Here is a 26,937-nt window from a genome sequence, read left to right as displayed (position 1 = left end):
CACTTCGTAACGGGACCAAAATTAAGCTTCAAAATTTGCTCCTGGAGCTCTTGGGACTTCAGTGTTAAAGTGTTCAAAGCTTCAAGCAGATACGCCCTCCTCTGAGGATTCTGATTTCTGCCTACAATATTCATTTTAGATTTGGTAATTACTGTGAGCCTGTATGCAGTTCTTGGCAAAGGCCACCCTTCGAGGGAGGTGGAAAGCAGTTGAGTGCCCAGTGCCACTCACCCTTGCTGTACACCAGGAAGAGAGTGCTCATCCCAGCTTGTAGGTGCTCGCCAATAAGACATTCTATCCGCCAAGTCCCAACCTTGGATGGTAGCATTTCCACCGTCTCAAAGACACCTTAGCAAAACCAGAAGGCAGAAAAGTGACTTCCTTTCACCAAAACGGGCATAAGACACATCAGATTATGCAGAACATCAGAGGAGATCTAGCCAAGTCAGTTGCACCACTCTTTGACCTAAAGTGCCTGTGATGTAACCTCTGCAGCTGGAGACACTGGGGGTGAAGTTCTGACCCTGGGGAAAGGGAGAGAAAGAGTACCCGGATGCTTCAGGGGTGGAGACGGGAGAAAGCTACTGTGTTAGGACTGGCCTGCACTCTTAAGGCTTGGCAGAGCCAGAGGTGGATTTCTCATTGACAAGATGTGGGCTCCCTGCCTCAATGAGTAAAGTAACCCCAGGAGCAAGAAGCTAGAGGTGAATGCTGAGGGGCTGAGGGCTGAGTGATAAGTGACCATCTAGAATAAAAGTGGAACCAACCAAGTCAAGAGGATTTCATGTAAGAGGGTCCCCCAAAGGAGTTTCTGCAGATCCCCTGAAAGTATCCCACCAGAGAAAGAGTCCTCTTTAAATATCTGCCTTGCTTCCCTGACAGCTCGGTAAAGAATCCACCTGCAGGAGACCCTGGTTTGATTCCTGGGTCAGGAAGATCTGCTGGAGAAGGGTTAAGGCTACCCACTCCAGTCTTCTTGGGCTTCCCTGGTGGCTCAGCTGGGAAAGAATCCACCTGCAATGCAGGAGACCTGGGTTTGATCCCCAGGTTCGGAAGATCCCCTGGAGAATGGAAAGGCTACCCACTCCAGTATTATGGCCTGGAGAATCCCATGGACTATAGTCCATGGGGTTGCAAAGAGTCAGACAAGACTGAACGACTTGCACTTTGGCTTTTCACTTTCACTTTAAATATCTGCCAGGTGCAGACAGTGGTGCTATCCCTTATCTCTCCCCCCTCCAAGCTATGGTTCAAAGCAGCAACCAGCCAGGGGTGGAGGGGAAAGCAATAATAAGCATAAGAAGGAGACGTTGAAGTTAAAATCAAGTTCCGAAGCTAAAGGCCAAATTAGTGATCTGGAAGAGAAACCTAAGGACATAATGCAAAAAGGCAAGCAAACAGAACGAAATGAGGGAAACTGAGTCATAGAAGATGAAGAAGTCCAAGACTTTTCTAATGAAAGTTCTGCAAGGAAAGAAAACAAAGGTGGGGGGTGGGAATCAGAGAAATGATAAGGAGAAAAATCCCCTAAAGCTTAAGAATGAAATGCATGATTTCAGACCAAAAGGGCCCACTGAATGCCAAAGCAGAGCGCGTGTCATGAAACCCAGAAGGAGGTGCCTCTTGCTGAAAATCTAGAATAAAACCTTATAAAAGGAAATTCAGAATTTTGATGAAGAATGGAATTTCCCCGGCAGTCCACTGGTTACGACTCCGTGCTTCCATTTCATGGGGCGGAGGTTCCGTCCCCGGTCAAGGAATTAAGATCCCACATGCCGTGTGGCCACATGATGTGTGGCACAGCCAAGAAAAAAGGGGAAATTTTTTCTTTGATTAATGTGTTGAAGTGGACGTTATGATGTCTGACTTGAATTTTCTTTGTGATGTGAAGTGACTGCAGGCCTGTTTATTACTCAAGAGTCAGCAAGAAAAGTCACTGGGCTTATCAGAATTTTTACACAGAAACAGAAGTTTACTTCCACTATTAAACCTATTTTTTCTTCCTTCTGTTTTGCCTGCACTGTGAGGTATAGGGGATCTTAGTTCCCTGATCAGTGATCAAAACTGTGCTCCCTGCGGTAGAAGCACGGAGACCTAGCCACTGGATCATCAGGGAAGTTCAGAACCTGTTTTAAAGGAACATTCGAGAATTAAGATGATATTCTGTTTTGATCAACAGTGGGAGCAGTGTTTAATCAAAATTTGGTCTTCATACATAAACCAATCACTCTTTGGGAATCACTAATTGGTGATTCCAATTAGTGATTGGAACCAATCATTATTGGTGCCCTGTGGGATTCGAGTTGGGAGAAAAATCCTCTTTTCCTAGGAAAGTGCTGGGACATCCATTGTCCATGGATTCTGCTCTGTTTCCTTTACAGCACATTATCTGTATCTTAAATGATCATGTTCACTTGCTACGTTCTTTATGATCTCTCTGCTTTGTTCAAGGGACATATCCCCAGGGCCTAGACCTTGAAAGGAGCTCCTCAGCAAGCACAGGAAGTTGACAACAGAGTGCAAACTGGTTTGTACCTGGGTAGAGATTGTAGACCGCCATTTTATACTCCTCCGTTTTTCGCACAGTGAACACATGGCCACTGAAATGAATGGAATGGATATTTTCATTGCTGCCCATGCTGAGCAGATACCACCTAATCCTTTGATGCTGAGCCATGACTAAGCCAGGGAGTGTATCCATCACGTAGCCATTGATTGCTGGAGAAAGAACACAGAGAAAGCTGTTACCGTCTATTGTGCCAGGGTCTTTCCCTCCATTCCAGCCAAGAGGATGGATTCCTAGGAAGATTGCACTCTCATCCATATACTCTCAAATCGTACAATATCCCAGCCTCAGGCTCCAGGCTCACTTCACGGCGAATGAGATTTGGGTGTGGACTGTATTACCATGGAAGCGATACTTTTCTTGAAAAGTAGGGTCCTCTGGCTGGACATGGCAGGGCGCCCCGCAGTTCCTTGCCATGTTTTCGGCAAAGTACCAGCTCTTGGTTTCATCAAAAATGGTGAAAAACAGAGCGAATTCCTGTACTGTTACTTGTCTCCCATGAGCAGCACTCAGCGTGTCCACGCGGCAGATCAGAATGGGGCCAATCAAGCCTGAGTGCAAATCTTTTTCCTGAAAGGAAAGACACTAGTTCTAGGAGCGAATGTTCTCTCACTCAGAAACAAGAGGGGATTTCTCATCAGCTTTTATGACACTCCACCCCATTCTGCAGCTTCCCACAGGACAATTCTTCCTCTTTAGTAGATTCCTGGGTGATATGTCTAAAACATAAATATGCTGCTGCTGCTGCCACTAAGTCGCTTCAGTCATGTCCGACTCTGCTCAACCCCATAGACAGCAGCCCACCAAGCTCCCCCATCCCTAGGATTTTCCAGGCAAGAATACTGGAGTGGGTTGCCACTTTCTTCTCCAATGCACGAAAGTGAAAAGTGAAAGTGAAGTCGCTCAGTTGTGTCCGACTCTTAGCGACCCCATGGACTGCAGCCTACCAGGCTCCTCCATCCATGGGATTTTCCAGGCAAGAGTACTGGAGTGGTGTGCCATTGCCTTCTCCGTAAATATGCTAACACCTCCTCTATTGAAAACTTCCCATTATGCTGGGGATAAATACCACACTTCTTAGCAGCTGACACAAAGACTTTTTCTTTTTTTTTTTTTTAAACACTTTAGTTTTTGGCTGCATCTCAGGGCATGTGGGATCTCAGTTCCTGACCAGGGATTGAACCTGTGTCCCCTGCAGTGGAGGCACAGAGTCTTAACCATGAGACTGCCAGGGAAGTTCTGAGACCATTTCTATCAAAGCAGGAAAAGGCCAGCACAAAGGAGCCCTGCTTACCAGATCAACGTCAGAAAAGTAAGCCCAGGCTTTGCAGTCAAACTCATCTTTGGTGGGTGCCATATGGTGCTGCACTTTCCAAAAGTAGCTTTGGGTTTCATTAGGCTTGACAAACTTTTTTCGAGGTTCTGCTCCTTGTCTCTGATCTCCGTTATAAGAAATAAGGCTAGAATAGAAGGAGTAGGGACGAGAGGCCTGGTTTTTGAAAGTTACCTGCAAAGCAAGAGAGAAAAAGGCAAGTATTATGTTTTAGGATCTTGTAAAGTTCTTACATCCCTAATACCAATGCCTATTTAGGGGGTGTAATCCAGGTTTTCAATACCTGGAGGAATCGGTATGTTATGAGAACCCAAACCTAAAGATCTGTGAAAGAAACTGAGACATTTTTCATTTCCACAGTCTTTAAGACATGAACTCACAGTTACAAAGGAGAAAATTGCTAAATCCTTAAAAGAAAATCTAAAGTAAAAGATAAAATATGACCACAGGGGTTTTAAGGGACCATAACCCCAGGAACTGATGCTCTTAAAGTTCTTCATGACAAATGCCAGGATGATTACATATGCTCTTTATACAAGACTTTTTTTTTCAAATTACATTTTCATGGGATGTATGAAAAGTAAAATTCAAGTCAGAATAAATTCACTCACAATCCTGTAATTTTAGATCCTTCTATATCCTTCCTGTAAACAATCAGTTGGGACAATGGATGACTGTTTCTAGAAAAAAAAAAAAAACAAACTACCTTGATCTTTGGCTCATACAGCGCCAAAGCAAATTCTAGTCTACAGGAATTATTATTGGATTAAAAAGTTAGATGTTAAGAAATTAAACTGTAAAAGAAAGTATAGGTGATTTTAAGAAAATAAATCTCTGTATAGGGAAGGATTTTTATAGACATAAAAGCTATCAAAGTGTCATAAAGGAAATATTTATTGGTTACTACTTAAAACTTCAAACATATTTTATTTTAAAAATCACTATATATAAAATTGGGCTTCCCTGGTGGCTCAGACAGTAAAGAATCTGCCTGCAATGTGGGAGATGTGGGTTTGATCCTTTGATTAGGAAGATCCCCTAGAGGAGGGCATGGCAACCCACTCCAGTATTCTTGTCTGGAGAATCCCATGGACAGAGGAGCCTGGCAGGCTGAAGTCCACGGAATCGTAAAGAGTCAGACACAACATATATAAAATTAAAAGAAAATAAACTTGGAAAAATATTATTCACTAAAATGACCAATGATCATTAATATATAAATGATCTATAATATATATGGTAATACAAATTAACAAGAAAAGCATTCGCTCCAAAAAATTCAACTATGCAAAGAACATTAACAGATAATTTGTTAGAGAAAGTCTTAAAATGTTCCTGAACATTGCACTTCCGGAATTTTATCCTGGGAAAAGAGTTGTGATAACATTATTACTTAAACAGTGGGGAAAAAAAAGAAACTATCTAAAAGGTTGTTCAAAGGAAAACAGTTAAATAAACCATAAAATCATATAATGAACTAATACTATTTCAGTTGAAAAACATATGTAGTGTTTTTAATAACATAAGGAATGTTTATAACATTTATTTTAAAAAGAAGTAGAATGATGAATTGTATAATTTTGAATACATAGGAAAAACATAAGAACATACAGAAAAATGATAATTATGGGGTTATTTTTCAATTTTCTTATCTTCTATACTTTAAACCTTTTTGAAAGTGTGAAAAGAGTATTTTTATAATCAGAAATTTAAAAAAAATATATATGGATCAATTTTTTTGTAATCCCATTTTCTTCAACTTACCATGATATTGTCTTCCACTTCTGCTCTTATATATGGTCCCAAGAGTCCCAGGTGTTCATTTAGTTGTCCACGGTATATGGCCTGAGTAAAGGAGCCATCAGTAAATTCCTCGAATACCACCTTTTTGAACTGAGGGACTCCTCCATTCTGAGACCTGGTGAAAAAAAACAGAGGAAAAGGTGAGTAGAAATGAGGTGCATTTGATAGAACCGATGATGAATTCCTACTTTTGCATTTCAGTCCCCTGTAATGAAAAGGATATCTTTTTTGGGTGTTAGTTCTAAAAGGTCTTGTAGGTCTTCATAGAACCGTTCAACTTCAGCTTTTTCAGCATTACTATGCCTCAACGGGCATAGGCTTGGATTACCGTGATATTGAATGCTTTGCCTTGGAAACGAACAGAGATCATTCTGTCATTTTTGAGTTTGCATCCAAGTACTGCATTTCGGACTCTTTTGTTGACCATAATGGCTACTCCATTTCTTCTGAGGGATTCCTGCCCACAGTAGTAGATATAATGGCCATCTGAGTTAAATTCACCCATTCCAGTCCATTTTAGTTCGCTGATTCCTAGAATGTCGACATTCACTTTTGCCATCTCCTGTTTGACCACTTCCAATTTGCCTTGATTCATGGACCTGACAAGCTTGTTTTTTTCCCCTATATTTTGCCAATTTTTCTATTGAGAAATCTGATTTTTTTCTTATTGATTCAAAGGAATACTCTATATATTCTTGATGTAAATCTTTGATGGTCTTTTGTGCTGCAAACATCTTTCCTTCTATGGTTAATTTTCCATTCCCTTTTTGTTATCTCTTGATGAGCATAAGTTGGTAATTTTAATGTAGTGAAATTTATTTAAAATTTTCATAGTTAATTATTTTTGTATCTTGATATCAATTCTTTCTTTTCTTACCCTGACATTGTTGAGATATTCTCTTATTTTTTCTTTCTAAGAGGTTTATGGTTTGACATTTATATTTAGACTTGGAACCTACAGTGAGTGAGTTTTTGAGCATGGTATGAATTAGGGATCCAATTTAATGTTTTTCCATATGGATATCAAATATTTCCAAAACATTTATTGAAAACTGCACTTCTGTGACACCTTTTTCATAAGTCAAATGCCTATACATGTGTAAATCTAGTTTTGCATTTCCTGTTCTGTTTCACTGACTTATTTAATGTTTACTCCTATGCCAATTATTACTCTAAGTTCAGTTCAGTCACTCAGTTGTGTCTGACTCTTCATGACCCCTTGGACTGCAGCACACCAAGCTTCCCTGTCCATTGCCAACTCCTGGAGCTTGCTCAAACTCATGTCCATCCAGCCAGTGATGCCATCCAACCATCTCATCCTCTGTCATCCCCTTATCCTCCTGCCTTCAGTCTTTCCCAGCATCAGGGTCTTTTCCAGTGACTCGGTTCTTCACATCAGGTGGCCAGAGTATTGGAGCTTCAGCTTCAGCTTCAGCATCAGTCCTTCCAATGAATATTCAGGAGTGATTTCCTTTAGGATTGACTGATTTGATCTCCGTGCATTCCAAAGGACTCTCAAGAGTTTTCTCCAACACCATAGTTCAAAAGCATCAATTCTTCAGTTCTCAGTTTTCTTTATGGTCCAGCTCTTACATTACCATAGCTTTAAAATAAGTCTCAATGTGTTTTATAGCAATTCTTCCTATCTTGTTCCTTTTGTTCAAGAAGGTCTTGGCTAGGGACTTCCCTGGTACTCCAATGTTTTAACTGCTTGAGTGTTCAGTACAGTATTGAATAGAAGTGATGATAATGAAAAGTGGTGATTTGTTCCTGATATCTAAAGGAAAGCTTTCAATGGATCAGCATTAAATATGATGCCTGGTGTACATTTTTGTAGATACTCTTTCTCAAGATAATGTAATTTATTTCTATTTTACATAAATGACACCTTATATATATTTGTAATGAATTAAAATTTCTTGTTTTGTGGCATAGCATATGATCTACTTTATTAAATACTCCATGTGAACTTGAAAAAATATTAAAGCTGCACTTGCTGGGTGTGATTTTTTTTTTACTTTATTTATTTATTTTTGGCTGCTCTGGGTCTTCACTGCAGCTTATGTGCTTTCTTTAGTTTTGGAGAGCAGAGGCTACTCTCTAGTTGCAGTGTGTGGGCTTTTCATTGCAGTGGCTTCTCTTGTTGTGGAGCGTGGGTTCTAGAGCATGGGCTCAGTAGTTGTGGTGCATGGGCTTAGTTGCCCCAAGGCATGTGGAATTGTCCCAGACTGGGGTAGAACCCATGTCCCCTGCATTGACAGGTGGATTGTCAACCACTGGACCACCAGGGAAGTCCCTGGGTGTGCTTTGTTAATTATGTTCAAATCTTCTACAATTGATCCTTGACCAACAAAGGGATTAATCTGAGTATAATTTATACTTACCCCTCTCTATTCTTGGTTCCTTGGTATCTAAGGATGCAAGCAACCTCAGACTGTATAGTACTGTAGTATTTACTACTGAAAAATACACTCGTTTAAGTTGACCCTCTTAGTTCAAACTGGTGTTGTTTAAGAGTCAAGTTCTTTATTGATGGTTTGGACATCAGTTAAGTTCAGTTGCTCAGTCGTGTTCGGCTCTTTGTGACCCCATGGGCTGCAGCATGCCAGGCTTCCCTGTCCATCACCAACTCCTGGAGTTTACTCAAACTCATGTCCATTGAGTCGGTGATGCCATCCAACCATCTCACCCTCTGTCGTCCCCTTCTCCTCCTGCCCTCAATCTTTCCCAGCAACAGGGTCTTTTCAAATGAGTCAGTTCTTCACATCAGGTGGCCAAAGTATTGGAGTTTCAGCTTCAACATCAGTCCTTCCAATGAATATTCAGGAATGATTTCCTTAAGGATGGACTGGTTGGATCTCCTTGCAGTCCAAGGGACTCTCAAGTGTCTTTTCCAACACCACAGTTCAAAAGCATCAATTCTTTGGTGCTCAGGTTTTTTTTTTTTTTTTTTTTTTGATGTTTATAAAATTATTTATTTTGCATATTTATTATTATACTTGTTAAGAGATTTATTTCTGTTTTGCTTCATTGCTTTTATTTTGTTTTTTCCTGTTTTTTAAATATAAATTTATTTATTTTAAGTAGAGGCTAATTACTTTACAATATTGTACTGGTTTTGCCATACATCAACATGAATCTGCCATGGGTGTACTCGAGTTCCCCATTCATAACCCCCCTCCCACCTCCCTCCCCATACCATCCCATCAAGGTCATCCCAGTGCACCAGCCCCAAGCATCCTGTATCATGCATCAAGCCTGGTCTGGTGATTCATTTCACATATGATATTATACATGTTTCAGTGTCATTCTCCCAAATCATCCCACCCTTGCCCTCTCCCACAGAGTCCAAAAGTCTGTTCTATACATCTGTGTCTCTTTTGCTGTCCCACATACAGGGTTATCGTTACCATCTTTCTAAATTCCATATATATGCATTAGTATAGTGTATTGGTGTTTTTCTTTCTGGCTTACTTCACTCTGTATAATCAGCTCCAGTTTCACCCACCTCATTAGAACTGATTCAAATGTATTCTTTTTAATGGCTGAGTAATACTCCATTGTGTATATGTGCCACAGCTTTCTTATCCATTCATCTGCTGATGGACATCTAGGTTGCTTCCATGTCCTGGCTATTATAAACAGTGCTGCAATGAACATTGGGGTACAGTGGGATTGCTGGGTCCTATGGCAGTTCTATGTCCAGTTTTTTAAGGAATCTACACACTGTTCTCCACAGTGGCTGTACTAGTTTGCATTCCCACCAACAGTGTAAGAGGGTTCCCTTTTCTCCACACCCTCTCCAGCATTTCTTGCTTGTAGACTTTTGGATAGCAGCCATTCTGACTGGCATGAAATGGTACCTCATTGTGGTTTTGATGTGCATTTCTCTGATAATGAGTGATGTTGAGCATCTTTACATGTGTTTGTTAGCCATCTGTATGTCTTCTTTGGAGAAATGTCTGTTTAGTTCTTTGGCCCATTTTTTGATTGGGTCATTTATTTTTCTGGAATTGAGCTGCAGGAGTTGCTTGTATACTTTTGAGATTAGTTGTTTGTCAGTTGCTTCATTTGCTATTATTTTCTCCCATTCTGAAGGCTGTCTTTTCACCTTGCTTATAGTTTCCTTTGTTGTGCAGAAGCTTTTAATTTTAATTAGATCCCATTTGTTTATTTTTGCTTTTATTTCCAATATTCTGGGAGGTGGGTCATAGAGGATCCTGCTGTAATGTATGTCGGAGAGTGTTTTGCCTATGTTCTCCTCTAGGAGTTTTATAGTTTCTGGTCTTACATTTAGATCTTTAATCCATTTTGAGTTTATTTTTGTGTATGGTGTTAGAAAATGTTCTAGTTTCATTCTTTTCCAAGTGGTTGACCAGTTTTCCCAGCACCACTTTTTAAAGAGGTTGTTTTTTCTCCATTGTATATTCTTGCATCCTTTGTCAAAGATAAGGTGTCCGTAGGTGCATGGATTTATCCCTGGGCTTTCTATTTTGTTCTGTTGATCTATATTTCTGTCTTTGTGCCAGTACCATCCTGTCTTGATGACTGTGGCTTTGTAGTAGAGCCTGAAGTCAGGCAGGCTGCTTCCTCCAGTTCCATTCTTCTTTCTCAAGATTGTTTTGGCTATTTGAGTTTTTTTGTATTTCCATACAAATTGTGAAATTATTTGTTCTAGCTCTGTGAAAAATACCGTTGGTAGCTTGATAGGGATTGCATTGCATCTATAGATTGCTTTGAGTAGTATACTCATTTTCACTATATTGATTCTTCTGATCCATGAACACAGTATATTTCTCCATCTATTAGTGTCCTCTTTGATTTCTTTCACCAGTGTTTTATAGTTTTCTATATATAGGACTTTAGTTTCTTTAGGTAGATGTATTCCTAAGTATTTTATTCTTTTTTGTTGCAATGGTGAATGGAATTGTTTCCTTAATTTCTCTCTCTATTTTCTCATTATTAGTGTATAGGAATGCAAGGGATTTCTGTGTGTTGATTTTATATCCTGCAACTTTACTATATTCATTGAGTAGCTCTAGTACTTTTCTGGTGGAGTCTTTAGGGTTTTCTATGTAGAGGATCATGTCATCTGCAAACAGTGAGAGTTTTACTTCTTCTTTTCCAATCTGGATTCCTTTTATTTCTTTTTTCTTCTCTAATTGCTGTGGCCAAAACTTCCAAAACTATGTTGAATAGTAGTGGTGAGAGTGGGCACCCTTGTCTTGTTCCTGGCTTTAAGGGAAATGTTTTCAATTTTTCACCATTGAGGATAATGTTTGCTGTGGGTTTGTCATATATAGCTTTTATTATGTTGAGATATGTTCCTTCTATTCCTTCTTTCTGGAGGGTTTTTATCATACATGGATGTTGAATTTTGTCAAAGGCTTTCTCTGCATCTATTGAGATAATCATATGGCTTTTATTTTTCAATTTGTTAATGTGGTGTATTACATTGATTGATTTGTGGATATTGAAGAATTCTTGCATCCCTGGGATAAAGCCCATTTGGTCATGATGTATGATCTTTTTAATGTGTTGTTGGATTCTGATTGCTAGAATTTTGTTAAGGATCTTTGCATCTATGTTCATCAGTGATATTGGCCTGTAGTTTTCTTGTTTTGTGGCATCTTTGTCAGGTTTTGGTATTAGGGTGATGGTGGCCTCATAGGATGAGTTTGGAAGTTTACCTTCCTCTGCAATTTTCTGGAAGAGTTTGAGTAGGATAGGTGTTAGCTCTTCTCTAAATTTCTGGTAGAATCCAGCTGTAAAGCCGTCTGGACCTGGGCTTTTGTTTGCTGGAAGATTTCTGATTACAGTTTCAATTTCTGTGCTTGTGATGGGTCTGTTAAGATTTTCTGTTTCATCCTGTTTCAATTTTGGAAAGTTGTACTTTTCTAAGAATTTTTCAATTTCTTCCAAGTTGTCCATTTTATTGGCATATAATTGCTGATAGTAGTCTCTTAGGATCCTTTGTATTTCTGTGTTGCCTGTTGTGATCTCTCCATTTTCATTTCTAATTTTATTGATTTGATTTTTCTCCCTTTGTTTCTTGATGAGTCTGGCTAATGGTTTGTCAATTTTATTTATCCTTTCAAAGAACCAGCTTTTGGCTTTGTTGATTTTTGCTATGGTCTCTTTTGTTTCTTTTGCATTTATTTCTGCCCTAATTTTTAAGATTTCTTTCCTTCTACTAACCCTGGGGTTCTTCATTTCTTCCTTATAGTCCAACTCTCACATCCATACATGACTATTGGGAAAACCATAGTCTTTACTATATGGACGTTTGGAAAAACTATAGTCTTTACTAGATGGACCTTTGTTGGCAAAGTAATGTCTTTGCTTTTTAATATGCCATCTAGGTTGGTCATAACTTTCCTTCCAAGGAGTAAGCGTCTTTTAATTTCATGGCTGCAATCACCATCTGCAGTGATTTTGGAGCCCCCCAAAATAAAGTCTGACACTGTTTCCCCATCTATTTGCCATGAAGTGATGGGACCAAATGCCATGATCTTAGTTTTCTGAATGTTGAGCTTCAAGCGAACTTTTTCACTCTCCTCTTTCATTTTCATCAAGAGGTTCTTTAGTTCTTCCTCGCTTTCTGCCATAAGGGTGGTGTCATCTGCGTATCTGGACATCAATGCTTTTTAAGTCAGCTGTCTCTAAAAACGACTGGAAATTTATCTATTTCTCTAATTCTGTCAAGTTTTACTTGGTGTATTTTAAAGCCATATTATAAGTGAAGTGAAGTTGCTCAGTCGTGTCCGACTCTTTGCCACCCCATGGACTGTAGCCCACCAGGCTCCCCCGTCCCTGGGATTCTCCAGGCAAGAACACTGAAGTGGGTTGCCATTTCCTTCTCCATATTATAAGGTTCATAGTAACTTAAGAATGTATGGCTGCCTATTGAATTGGCTCTTTTATATTATAACATTTCCTCTTTATCTCTACAGAACTCTTGCTTTAAAATTTACATTCTGAAATGGAGCAGGACTCTATGATCCTTGCCCCTCCCCACCATGTCTTCTACCTGCCTTTTGCCTGTGGAAAACTTTAGTCAAAGAATAAATTTAATCAGAGAAGTGAAAAATGCTTAAATAAAGGAAAATAGTCTAAGGAGACTAAATAATAATCATGTAGTTATTAAGCATAGTCAAGGACCTTTATTTCCTTTGGACAAGTTGTCAAATGCTATAGATACCATTCTGAGCCATATCCTGTGAGCTCTCTTATAGATACCAAAATACCAGGTGGAGAAGTTAACTACATGATCACCAGACTGTACCCAAGACTTGAGCTGCTGCAATTCTGAGAACTGACTACAAGGAAGTGGGAACAAGTGTACCCCAGAACTGCATACTAACTTTACCTAAAACAGTGAAGATGATGCTAGTCAGACCACTGATGACCAACTGAAGATGACTGTTAGAGATGACTATGCTGTTTCTGCATGTAGACCCCCCTGCTCCAACTCTGTCTATAAAGCTCTCACCCCTGCTTGTTGGGGGGTGGGGAGTCAGCCTTTGGACAAATGTCTGCCATCTTCCCCCACCCAATTGCTGGCATCTGAAATAAAGCACCTTTCCACCAGCCTGGCCTGTTTACTGGCTTTTGAGCAGCGAGCAGCTGGACCCCACCCACATACCTTTCGGTAATAGATTTGGCGACAAAAGTGGGGCTGGCTACTGCTGGTTATGGCTGGTTAAGGCTGGCCACTGCTGGCTATGGTTGGTTATGGCTGGCTACTGCTGACTATGGCTGGTTATGGCTGGCTACTGCTGGCTATGGCTGGCTAGTGCTGGCTATGGCTGGCCACTGCTGGTTATGGCTGGCCACTGCTGGCTATGTCTGGTTATGGCTGTCTCCTGCACTTTTATGGCACCTGGCATTCCTGGGTCTTCCAGGGGAGAGCTATAGCTATGACAATGTATGAGCCTGCTGCTCATGGCTAGCTAGCCCCAGGTAGGGGATTTGGGGGACATTCCTAGCAGTTGCCAAAGCCATTTGATTTGAGGATCCTCCCTGTTTCTACCCTGCTCAGCACTGACTGCCAACTTATGCTTTTCTTGGTGGAATGGAAACTTGCACTTGGGATGGGATGACGAGCTCCAAGACCAGGTAAGTCCACCAGTGTGCACACGGGCAACCTTCCCATTTGTGAGTGCTAGTGCTATTTGGGCCTTCTGGCCAATTGATTCTGACTGCTATGAGGACTGTGAGCAATAGTGCTGTTTGGGCATTCTTGCCAGTTGGTTCTGACATGTGCCTGATGTTGAGGATCGTTTATGAACTCTGACTGCTATTTGGGCATTTTTGCCAATTGGTTCTGATGTCTGTCTGCCATTGAGGACTGTTTGTGAGCATGAAGTGCTTTTGGGCATTCTTGCTAATTGGTTCTGATATCTGACTGCTGTTGAGGACAGTTTATGACCACCAAATGTCATTTTGGTACTTTGCCAATTGGTTCTGACATTTAACTACCACTGAGGACCGTTTGTGTTGGGTTTGGGACTTCGTACCAGACACCCTCAGAAAGGGTTTATGACAGATCTGTCATTTGGTGTGTGGGTGTGTATTCCATTTGTATGATTGGTACTCTTGCTGTCTTATGTAGAATGGGAAATTCAGGTTCAATTCAATAAGAAAAAATTTAGTTGTGAATTTATGACTAAAAAAAGATGATTTTTTCTTTTTTGGACAATGTATGGCTACAGTATTCTTTAGACTCTGGAGAAAACTGGTTAAAATGAAACTCTTGAAATTCAAAAAACCCGTTCTTTTTGCATATGCAGTTGGGGAAAGCTAACTTGATAAAACACTTTTTTCAGACCCTGGGAAAACAAAAATATGCCTGGGAGTAAGTTTGAGATTGATGCTTATCATGTCCTTAAAAGACAAACACAGTCCACTTTGCCTGGATCTTCAGCCTTGGGTTAATTGTGCAAAGAAAACAAGGAAAAAAGCCTTTAAAATTGAATGTATAATTTCGCTATTCTGGCTATAATCTATAAACTGATTACCGACTTTTGTATTCTCCTAAGACCAAGAGGGAAACTTAAGATGTTTTGATTTATTAAACAGGCATATTGTACCACTGAATAAAAATTATGCTATGAAAAAAAAGTGTTTTCTGAGGTTATGAAATATGTTCTTAAGCTTGCCAATCAGAAAATGCTGGTGTAACATTTCAAGCACTTGTTTCTTGGTTTTATTAAAATTTTCAAGGGTTAAAATTGTGATGTGTAAAAATGATAAGCAAAACATTTTGGTATGTAAAGCAAGTAGGATATGCGCTCTCAACAAAGATATAAAGAATGGAGGTATTTTTGTTGAGGAAAAATGATGACAATAATTTTGTCCTATAGTTGTTTGTTTCTAGATGAGGAAATACAGGACAAAGTTGTTTGGATCTAGAAAGTGACCAAAGGTTTGTGAAAAAGGAATTTTGAAAAAAAAAAAAAGAATTGTGTACATTATCAGGATTAAAATTAGACTAAATTTAATTAGGTATATGGATTTTATGAACAGTAACCTGATGCAAGACTGAAGTTGGTTTTTCTCTCTTAAGAAAACAAAGTTCTCCTGAAATATTGATCTGATTTTGGTAACAGAGACTTTTAATGGAAAGTCATTTTTTTTGTTTCTAATCATACTTTTGACGCCAGTGTTCAGGAAGGAAAAACTGTCCAGTAAAGTTGTCACAGAGTATAGCTGCTCATGATGTGTAGCACTGCTGGCTTTATGTGTACTACTTAAAGCACATGTCTATGTTTGTGTGACAGTTGGGTATGAATGCTAAAATGTATGCCCTATAAAGCATTTCCCTATTAACCTCTGAGCCTGTTCATGATACCTGATTAGTTTTCCCCTAACATGGACAACTAGGCAAATATATACATAAAAAGGAGCACCAAGGGACATGGATAGACCCAGAGCAGGCAAATGAACCACTCTGGCAATGTTGGGAAAATATATTGATTATCAATACTCTCTATGGAAAGAATTACAACTTAAAAGGGAAAAATGATGGAAAAAATATTCACATATTGAGGTATGGAAAAGTCATTCCGGCCAATAACAGGATTTAATCTGAACTTTAGGCTAACCAAAACAGCCTGTTCGTAGCCTATTAAACATACATTGTACATCTGCTTTAATCATAAAGACAAAAAAGAGAAATAGTATGAAGGTGGATTTTGATTATTATACTCACTGTAATATGTCTAGTAATTTTCAAATGTTTGTCCAGGTACAATGAAAGTTTATTGCCTTTCTTATTCAGTATCTGTTCCTCCTCAAGATTGAGGAGTATCAAAGAAAAAGTGGGATTGAAACAGAGCAGGACTCTATGATCCTTGCCTCCCCCCATGTCTTCTGCCTGCTTTTTGCCTGTGGAAAACTTTAGTCAAAGAATAAGTTTAATCAGAGAAGTGAGAAATGCTGAAACAAAGGAAAACAGTCTAAGGAGACTAAATAATATAATGTAGCCATTAAGCATAGTCAGGGACCTTTAGTTCTTTTTCAAGGGCTATAGATGATATTCTGAGCCATATCCTGTGAGTTCTCTTATAGATACCAAAACACCAGGTGGAGAAGTTAACTACTTGATCACCAGACTGTACCCAGGACTTGAGTTGCCACAATTCCAAGAATTGACTGCAAATAAATGGGAACAAGTGCAGCCCAGAACTGCAGATTAACTGTACCTAAAACATTGAAGATAATGCTAGTCAGACCACTGATGAAAAATTGAAGATGACTGTTAGAGATGACTGTGCTTTTTCTGCTTGTAACCTTCCCACCCCCAACTCTGTCTATAAACAGTCTCACCCCTTGATTGTCATGGGGTGGGGGGTTGTGGGATCAGCCTTTGGACAGATGTTTGCCACCCTCCCCATCACCAGTTGCCAGCATCTGAAATAAAGCAAACTTTCCTTTCCACCAGCCTGGTCTGTTTACCAGCTTTTGAGTGGCGAGCAGCTGGACCCTACCCACATACTCTTTTGGTAACAATTCTACTTAACTTAGATCCTTAGATTTTAAGTGTGTCTCTTATTAACAATATATAGTTTGCACAAATTTTTAAGGAAGTCTGACACTTTTCTGTTTTGTTTTGAAAATTGTTTTTAACCAATTAAATTTGGGCTGGGCTGGGTCTTCATTGAGGTGTGTGGGCTTCTTGTTTCAGTGCCTTCTCTTGTTGTGGAGCATGGACTCTAAGTGTGTAGGCTTCAGTAGTTGCAGCATGCAGGCTGAGAAGTCGCGGCTGGTGAGCTTGAGAGCCCGGGCTTAGTTGTCTCATGCTTGTGGGATCATCCCAGACCACGGATCAAACTCATGTCCCTTGCATTGGCAGGCAGATTCTTAACCACTGGACCACCAGGGAAGCCACATTTTTATGTTTTAACTGATACATTTAATTTATCTACATTTACTTAAAAAAATAGTTGGAGTTAAGTCTATCCGATTTTTTAAAACATTGAAGTATAGTTGATTTACAACATCATATTGGTTTCAGGTGTACAACATGGTAACTCAACAGTTTTTTTTTTTTTAATAGATTATACTCCATTTAAAGTTACCACAAGATAATGGCTGTATTTCTCTGTGCTGTACAACACACTCTTGCAATCTATCCTTTTTATATATAGTAGATTGTAACTTTCAGTTCCCTAGCCACATCCCTCTTCTCCCCTCACCCTCTTTTCACTGGTAACCACAAGTCTGTTCTCTATATCTATGAATCTGTTTTTGTTTTGCATATTCATTCGTTTATTTGTCAGCTTCCACATGTATGTGATAACATATGATACCATAAGCATAATACCCTCTAGATTCATCCATGTTGTTGGAAATGGCAAAATTCAGTTATTTTTCATGACTGAGTAATATTCCAGTGTGTATGTATACCACACCTTCTTAATCAATCATCTGTTGATGGATACTTAGGTTGCTTCCATATCTTGACAATTCTAAATAATGCTGCTATGAACATTGGGGTGCATGTATCTTTTTGAGTTTTTGTTTTCATTTCCTTTGGATATATACTCAGGAGTGGAATTTCTGAATAATTTGGTAGTTGTTTCTTCTCTAATCACTCTTTCCTTTTGGGATTTCAATTAAAAATATGTTAGTCCTTCACATTCTATCCTCTTTCTTCTGATTATATGTTGTTGTATCACAGACTACCTCAAAAATTTAGTGGCTTAAAACAACAACTGTTTTTTATTGTACTTGTCAATTCTGTTAAGTCTGGAGTTCCAGCAGGGCATGGCAAAGTAATAGTTTCACTCTTTGTGGTGTCTAATGTCACTCAGTGGTATTCAACTGGCATCTGGGCTGGTCTGGAGGGTCCAAAATGGCTTCATTCACATGTCTATTGCCTTGGTGGAGAATGCTGGAAAGTTGGACTCAGTCAGGACTCTCGGTCAGAGAGAGCGTCTGAAGGGATAGACATAAGCTGCATGATAGTTTCTGAGGTTGTTGTTGTCCAGTCACTAAGTTGTGTCCAATTCTTTGTGACCCCATGGACTACAGCACACCAAGCTTTCCCGTCCTTCACTCTCTCCCAGAGTGTGCTCAAACTCAGGTCCACTGACTCAGTGATGCCATCCACCCATCTTATCCTCTGTCACCCCCTTCTCCTCCTGTCCTCAGTCTTTCCCATCAGCGTCTTTTCCAATGAGTCGGCTCTTCACATCAGGTGGTCAAAGTATTGGAGCTTCAGCTTTAGCATAAGTCCTTACAGTGAATATTTAGGGTTGATATCCTTTAGCATGGACTGGTTTGATCTTCTTGCAGTCCAAGGGACTCTTAAAAGTCTTTTCCACCACCACAGTTTGAAAGCAATTCTTTGGTGCTCAGCCTTCTTTATGGTCCAACTCTCATATCAGTACATCTGTACTTTCTGAGAAAGCCTTGGGAATCACATAGCATCACTTCCACTATATCTACAGATCACACGTTTCTGTTATATTCTATTCATTGCCAGCACAGATCAAAAGGAGGGGAATTGGACTACCTTTTGAAAGGGAGAATGGCAAGGTCACATTGTAAAAGAAGCATGTAGGACAGGATATCTTGGCACATCCATCTTTGGAAAATAAAGCTGGCTATAATCTTTGGGCTTCCCAGGTGGCACTAGTGATAAAGAACCTGCCTGCCAATTCAGTTCAGTTCAGTCACTCAGTCGTGTCTGACTTTTTGAGACCCCATGAACGGCAGCATGCCAGGCCTCCCTGTCCATCACCAATTCCTGGAGTTTATTCAAACTCATGTCTGTTGAGTCAGTGATGCCACCCAGCCATCTCATCCTCTGTCGTCCCCTTCTCCTCAAGCCCTCAATCTTTCCCAGCATCAGGGTCTTTTCAGATGAGTCAGTTCTTCTCCTCAGGTGGCCAAAGTATTGGAGTTTCAGCTTCAACATCAGTCCTTCAAATGAACATTCAGGACTGATTTCCTTTAGGATGGACTGGTTGGATCTCCTTGCAGTCCAAGGGACTCTCAAGAGTCTTCTCCAACACCACAGTTCTAAAGCATCAATTCTTCAGAGCTCAGCTTTCTTAATAGTCCAACTCTCACATCCATACATGACTACTGGAAAAACCATAGCTTTGACTAGATGGACCTTTGTTGGCAAAGTAATGTCTCTGCTTTTTAAAATGCTGTATACCTGTGGCGGATTCATTTTGATATTTGGCAAAACTAATACAATTATGTAAAGTTTAAAAATAAAATAAAATTAAAAATAAAAATAAACAACTTTACAGAAAAAAAAAAATAAAATGCTGTCTAGGTTGGTCATAACTTTTCTTCCAACGAGCAAGCGTGTTTTAACTGCATGGCTGCAGTCACCATCTGCAGTGATTTTGGAACCCCCCAAAAAAAGTCTGACACTGTTTCCACTGTTTCCCCATCTACTTCCCATGAAGTGATGGAACCAGATGCCATGATCTTCGTTCTCTGAATGTTGAGCTTTAAGCCAACTTTTTCACTCTCCTCTTCCACTTTCATCAAGAAGCTCTTTAGTTCTTCTTCGCTTTCTGCCATAAGGGTGGTGTCATTTGTATATCTGAGGTTATTGATATTTCTCCTGGGAATCTTGATTCCAGATTGTGCTTCATCCAGCCCAGCGTTTTTCATGATGTATTCTGCATATAAGTTAAATAAGCAGGGTGACAATATACAGCCTTGGCATACTCCTTTCCCTATTTGGAGCCAGTCTGTTGTTCCATGTCCAGTTCTATGTTGCCTCCTGACCTGCATACAGATTTCTCAAGAGGCAGGTCAGGTGGTCTAGTATTCCCACCTCTTTAAGATTTTTCCACAGTTTGTGGTGATCCTCACAGTCAAAGGCTTTGGCCTAGTCAATAAAGCAGAAGTAGATATTTTTCTGGAACTCTTGCTTTTTTGATGATCCAACGGATGTTGCCTATTTGATCCCTGGTTCCTCTGCCTTTTCTAAATACAGCTTGCACATCTGGAAGTTCACGGTTCACATACTGTTAAAGCCTGTTTTGGAGAATTTTGAGCATTACTTTGCTAGTGTGTGAGATGAGTGCAACTGTGTGATAGTTTGAGCAGTCTTTGGCATTGCCTTTCTTTGGGATTGGAATGAAAACTGACCTTTTCCAGTCCTGCGGCCACTGCTGGATGATACAGGTTTGATCCCTGGATTGGGACGATCCCCTGGAAGAGGTCATGGCAACCCATTCCATTATTCTTGCCTGGAGAATGCCAAGGACAGAGGAGCTTGGCTGGCTATAGTTCATGGGGTCGCAAAGTGTCGGACATGACTAAAGTGACTTAGAACACATAACCTTTATTATCTCTTTTCTATATTACATTTTAAAATTTATGCATTCTGCATTTCATATTATTTCTTTTTATTTACCTACTACTTCACCAATTCTTTCTACATGATGCTTTCGTGTTTTAATTGTATCTGGTGATTCTGAGATCTTCAGTCTGTGAGTTTGTATTTGACTCTCTATTGTTTCTGTGGCCTCTTGCTTACTTCTCTTGTTTTGTACCCAGCATTTTTGTGTTCTGGAAATTGTATCTCGAGTATTTGTGAAAATAACCTGAGGCCTAGAATTTTGGTTTCTTCCATGAGAGGTTTTATGTGTTCTACCAGATGTCTGCAGGCACTGCAAATTCAAGACTTGCTTAAATTATGATCAAGGATAGGGATTTAATGGACAATACACATGACCGAAAACTGGGCTATAAGTCAATGAAGTACAAGTTTAACTGGTTTACCATTACTTTGAGGATGTAGCCCTTAAAGCAGGCATGGTTTACAGCTACTTTTATTCCATTATCATCCCATGAAATCTTATTTGAATGTTAGTAATATGATTATAATGCTCAAATTGGTATCTTTTAGCACAAACCACTTCTTTGGTTTCAAGACTCATATATCAAACTGCCTACTCAACATCTGAACTTGCATATCTAGTAGGCATGTCAAATTAAATGTGTACAAAACAGACCCTTGAGTGTCTCCTCAAATAAATCTGTTCTGCTTCATGGCTTCCACATCTCATTAAATGTCACCAGCTTCCACCTAGTTGCTCAGGAGAAAAACAAAACATTTTTCAGTTTTCTCTCACCATTCCTCCCCATCCTCAATCTAACAGCAAGCCTTCTCTGCTTATCTTTAAATTATACTCAACATCCTTACATTTCTTTTTATTTTCACCCTCACCACCCTGTTCAATAGAATGGGAAAGACTAGTGATTTCATCAAGAAAACTGGAAATACCAAGAGAAAATTTCATGCAAAATGGGCACAATAAAGGACAGAAATGGTATGGACCTAACAGAAGCAGATGATATTAAGATGAAGTGGCAAGAATACACAGAAGATCTGTACAAAAAAGGCAGTAATGTCCTGGATAACCACGATGGTGTGGTCACTCACCTCTGCCCTACCCCTGCACAGACTTCTTTACTGTACTCCACTCATGCTGGTCCTTTTTTGTTCCTCAAGCATGCTAAACTTGTTTCATTTGCAGGGTCTTTGCATTTCCTGTTCCCTCTACTGAAAATGTCTTCTCTCAAACTTTGGTTAGCAGACCTCATTTTTGTTTGTTTTTTAATTTATGTGACTGCACTGGGTCCTAGTTGCAGCATGTGGGATCTTTATTTGTGGCATGTGGGGTCTAGCTCCCTGACCAGGGATTGAACCTTGGCACCCTGCATTGGGACTGTGGAGTCTTAGTCACTGGACTACCAGGGAAGTCCCTAGCTGACCTCTTATCATCATTTAGGCATCAACTGCACAAAGAGAATGTTTCTGACCACCACAGTGAAAGTAACACCCCCTGTCACTCTCTACCATATCATTCAATTCTACTTTTTGAACAGCACCAAGATTCCCTTATTTAGTTTTTTACTACTTTATTGCCTTTTGCTTTTCCCAGCAGAATATAGGCTCCTGCTTTGCTATTCTCCAGTGTCTGTGCAAGTGCCTGGCATGTAGCAGGTGCTCAATAAATATTTGTTGGCTGATTCACTCTCCTTATGTTTATCTTTCAAATTTCTGTGTTCTCTCCCCTGACCAACCTCCTTCTGCTCCCTTAACACTGAAATTCTCCCATTTTGCCCTCTGGATCCCCAGTACTTTGGAAAACGACCTCCCCTGCCACCTCAGTCCCATTACCACACACTTCACTGCTTCCTGCTGTGTCTATCAGGGCGCACTCAGGAGATTAAGCCTTACCCAGCAGCTCATAAGCTGTTAGGTGAGGCTGACTTCCTTCCTGTTCCACGTGGCTGCTTCTTGACTCTGACCTCTCTACCCTTTTGTAGACCCCTCTTCTTCTCCATCCCACCAGAGTAAGAGTTTCATGCTACCTGGATTTACCATCCTGTAACCCTCATTGTTAGTGTCACCACCTAACCTCCCATTTGCTCCTCAGCTTCATCTAGACTTTGCCACTTGCTTCTCAGCTTCCTCTATAAAGCAGTCTTTGGAGTCTCATTGCTGCAGATTGATTGTGCCTTCCCTATTGTTTCAGTACCTGGTCAAGTCAAAGGTCACAACAGTAGCACAAAGGAATAATCAATGGACCCATACCTGTTTCTTAGTGCGTAGGGGGATCTACTCATCCCATAATCCCAGAGCCGCTCCACTGCAGCAATAAAATAGTGGCGTGTTCTCTTTTGAAAGCTGCGGGGGTCCTGATTTTCATCTTCACCATAAATGTCAAAATCTTCTCTCTTTGTTTCAATTGACAAAGTATCATCATAGTCAGTTTTGTCTGGCTCTGGCTGAAAAGTAGTAAGGGTTATCTCCCTTTGATGGCGTTTCAAGATTGGTGGATTTTGACAGCACACCCTTCCAGTCCCTCCTTGCTTTGGCCAGGGAGCTTCTCTTTGGGCCTTATCTTCTCCTTCATTTGTTACTGCTATTGAATAATAGTTTTCACTAGGGTCTAGGGGCAAAGTGATATCTTTTGTCTTCAAAGACGTGAGTTTGTGTGACCTCTCTAGGGATTTCCAGTCTTCTTTTGGTATCAAGGTAGCTGACTGGTTATCCCAAGCAAGGAGACCCAGCAGCTTGGAGGGAATCTCTTCAGAGCTTTCTGTTGTCCATTTCAGAGATGGCACTTTTCCAGGCCTGTAGACTTTATTCAATTTAACAAGTCCCTGTGTCTTCTGAAGGAAGATCTCTTCCCTGAGATCCAGGTGGGCAGGAGAAACCTTGCTAGTTTTTGTAGGCAAGTCTTCCTGATGAACAACTTTCCCAGATGCTTCAGACAAGCCTGGTTTCAACAGAAACATGTTCTCAAGTTTTTTGTACATGAGTGGATTTGTGGCCTGTTTCCCCGGGGTGCTGCTCTTTCTTTGACTTCCGATCACTTCCAATGTTAGGAAGGCTAAAGAAAGGTTATTTTTCTTGGCTCCGTGTAAGAAATGACTGGTTTCTTGGACCCCAGAATGACGTGCCCCCAAGTTATAACCATAGGTTGATGCTGGAGGATGAGAAGAGTTATCCTGAGGTGGGATCTTGGTCACATCTGTAGGTCTAATTGACCTATGACTCCTCAAAGAACAATCTGGTAAGAAGGACTGAGTAATGGTCCTTTTCTCCATCTTGTTGTGTTCTATCTGTGTGAAGGTACCCTGGGTCAAATGTTTCATGCTTTTGGACCACTGAGTTGAGGTGTCATTCAGAGTTACCCCCCTTTCAAGCTTTACTTCTTCTCGTGGGAGTCTGGATTGTTTCAAACCCCGCTTATCACGGTGAGGAACTGCATCCTGCTGACTTGGGATAGGAGACAGTTTTGTAGTGCTTGGAGATTTCTCTACCATTTGTTTTGTTTGATTCCCTAAGCCTTCCACGTTTGCTTCCACCCTTCCTTTTGAGAAATGGGCTGCATGAATCCTGGCTCTTTTTGCCGAATCACTTAATGACCTGTTGTCTTGAAGTCCTGGAGTATATGTCTCTTCATCTAAACCTCTGACATTTTGCTTAGTGCTCAGTGAAAAGAGATTCTTCAGGAAATTCTTAGTTCCAATCACTGTATACACCTGAGGCAAAACTGTGTTCTCAGGGATTAATGTCTCTTTCTTTTCTGTTTCTTCCTGGGATTTTTTTTCTTGATTGTCTGTATCATTTTCTTGGACATTAGCCAAGTTAGTAAGAACTATGCTTTTGGTATTTGGAAAAATCATCTCTTTGAGGCTGGTGTTGTTGCTAAATTCATCCTCTCCTGCTACTGCCTTATTCTTTTCTGATAAGACATTCTGATCTTTCACAGAGTTTTCTGATACTGATGATGTTAATTGCTTTGGACTGGGCCTTTGCCCAGAGCTTAGGGAGTTCTTGTCGTGGGTCCTTTTTATCACGTTTGTTGAATCTGGCAAAAAAAGAGTCTTGAAGAATGGTGTATCTGGATATTTTGTATCTAGTGGCTCAGGGCCTTCTTTTTCTTGGTGGATCATTTCCCTTTTTTTGGATGAAGTAGTTTTATTTGACATATGGCTTAGTCCAAAAGATGTAGTATTTTTGTGCATAAACAATTCATCATGAATCAAAGAAGTCACTTCTTGAAAGTTGGTATTACTGTCTATTACAATATCCTGCCAGACTGATGTACTATTCTCAATTAATACTGTTGGGTCATCAATGTGAGTCTTTCTATTAGTTGTTGAGTTAGCTGGTGCCTTGTCTGTCTTTACCAAAGAGATATTCATTTTAAATAAAGCATCATCTTTGTTCAATGACACAGGTCCATGAACTCTTTCCTCTTTAAATAGCCTATCACTCTCCAGTGATAATGCATTTTCTCCCAGTGAACTTTCTTGACTATTCATTAAAGCTGCTTCTAACAACTTGGAATTATTATCTTCTTTACTCAAGCCCAAAGGTACACGTGACCCAATAACATGAGATAAATTTTTGCCAAATACAATGGCACCTAATTGACTATTAAAATTAACTGGCATATTTGGGGGTCCGAAGGAACCTGTCTTTTTAGTACCTGCTGACAACTTGTCTGATGGAATTGTTGGTAAAGGCATTAGATTGTTTGATGAACTTGAAATTTTTAAATTAAGTTTGTTCAACTCTGCCATTATAGTTGTTCCCAAATTCTCATTTAATCTTACTGGCAGTTCTGGCTCTTGAGTAAATACTCTTTCCCCACTGTGATGCAGCTCTGGTCTAAGATGTGCCACTTCAGATGGGGATGGGCCCTTGATTCTTTCTGTTGGTCCAGGTAAATGATCAGTAGCCTCATTTCTGGTTTCTTGGAGATCAGATAAGGATAATCTGTGTGGAGTAGGATTCTGTCCCAAGAGCATCAACAGATCACTAGAGGAGACACTTTGTTCTGTAAGCAGCTGCATTTTCTCTCCAGACTGAGGGTCAATCTTCTCCATGTCATTTTCTGGAGTCATGGTGGGTTTGAATTGCTTTTGCCTAGTGCTAGGGTACCTTGAATTCTTGGAGAAGCTTCTGGGTTCAATGACATTGTCGTCACTCAGCAAGGTTGGAATATCTTCATATGTGTCATAATAATCGCCAACGTTCCTGTCACAACTATCAACCTTCAGTAAGGCTGTCATGCCTCTGTTTCGAAAGTCTGAGTTGTGGCACCCCAGAACCCACAGACCTGGAGATGAGGAAGAATAAGACTCTGATTACTCATAACTCAAGTCACAAGCAAGATCTGTGCTAGAGGTTCTCTTCCATTCCCAGAAAAATGAAAAAAAAAACTACTCAGTACCATTATATTGCCAGTTGTTATATTAAATGCCAGACACACATAACAGTAGTCCAACAATGATAGTAAAAGTGGTTTTTGCATTGCTGCTGTTGTGGCATATCTCTTTGTGACCACAAGAAAGGGATGTGATTTTAAATAAATATATATTGGCATAAAAATGGAGAAATGTAATTAACATACACAAGAGTGGTGAGTCTTACTAGTCACATAGAACTTGGGTGATGACAGTGACTTAATTCTGGAAATTTTACATAGGGCAGCTGTTTTCACTATACAGCACAGTGCTGTAGGTTCTACAGTAACATTATGTGCTCAGTGCTCAGTCGCTCAATCGTGTCCAACTCTGTGTGACCCCATGGACGGTAGCCTGCCAGGCTCCTCTGTCCATGGGATTTTCCCAGTAAGATTACTGGAGTGGGTTGTCATTTCCTCCTCACTGCCTGGGGTCAAGTCCCAGCACTACAATTTATCAGCTGTGTGACTTTAAGCAAGTCCATTGAGGTCTCTGAGCTCCAGTTTTCAAATTTATAAATGACTCATTATTAGTATCTAATAATGCACTCAAATCACACAACACAATGCCAAGCATCCACTATGACCAATGTGTAGGATAAGTAACCATAAGGGAGCAGGACTTAGGTTTAGGATACAAATAACATAATAACTCATCACAGTGCTAACAGTATTAATTTCTACTATGAACAGGATTATCTGAGTGAAAGAATTTTATGGTGATGAAGTATATGCATAAGCATAAATGGAAACAAATACACCTTTACTAAGCTACCCATCAGGTAAACGAATGGTCTTATCAAGTTACAGAAGCAAAATCTTAACTGAAAAATTTTCTCAAAGTATATTTCAGAGCCCTATTAGACAATAGGGTGCCCATGAAAAATCTTCTGTGTTCAGACATTTTGGAATTAATTCACATTGCATTCTATGTGCAGCCTGATAATCACTCAAACAGGAAATGAGAATAAAGAGATTTTCTA

The 26,937-nt window shown here is 40.0% G+C and overlaps 1 protein-coding gene across 2 annotated transcripts in view; it reads right to left on the bottom strand.

Moving 5' to 3' along the window:
• The window catches only part of F8 (coagulation factor VIII), a 142,382-nt gene that overhangs the window by 27,144 nt on the left and 88,301 nt on the right, over nucleotides 1-26,937 (bottom strand). For both annotated transcript variants that reach the window (XM_070366172.1, XM_070366173.1), the window contains exons 15-20: nucleotides 22,786-25,828; nucleotides 5,664-5,817; nucleotides 3,861-4,073; nucleotides 2,908-3,136; nucleotides 2,536-2,718; nucleotides 232-348 (exon numbers count right to left, since the gene is read on the bottom strand). In XM_070366172.1, the coding sequence (XP_070222273.1) occupies nucleotides 232-348; nucleotides 2,536-2,718; nucleotides 2,908-3,136; nucleotides 3,861-4,073; nucleotides 5,664-5,817; nucleotides 22,786-25,828 (3,939 nt within the window). The remainder of the gene's footprint in view (nucleotides 1-231; nucleotides 349-2,535; nucleotides 2,719-2,907; nucleotides 3,137-3,860; nucleotides 4,074-5,663; nucleotides 5,818-22,785; nucleotides 25,829-26,937) is intronic.

The sequence above is a fragment of the Bos mutus genome, chromosome X (genome assembly GCF_027580195.1).
Source record: "Bos mutus isolate GX-2022 chromosome X, NWIPB_WYAK_1.1, whole genome shotgun sequence".
Classification (NCBI taxonomy): domain Eukaryota; kingdom Metazoa; phylum Chordata; class Mammalia; order Artiodactyla; family Bovidae; genus Bos; species Bos mutus.
The sequence above is the reverse complement of the archived record's forward strand: the minus strand, read 5'-3'. Positions and strand labels throughout refer to the sequence as shown.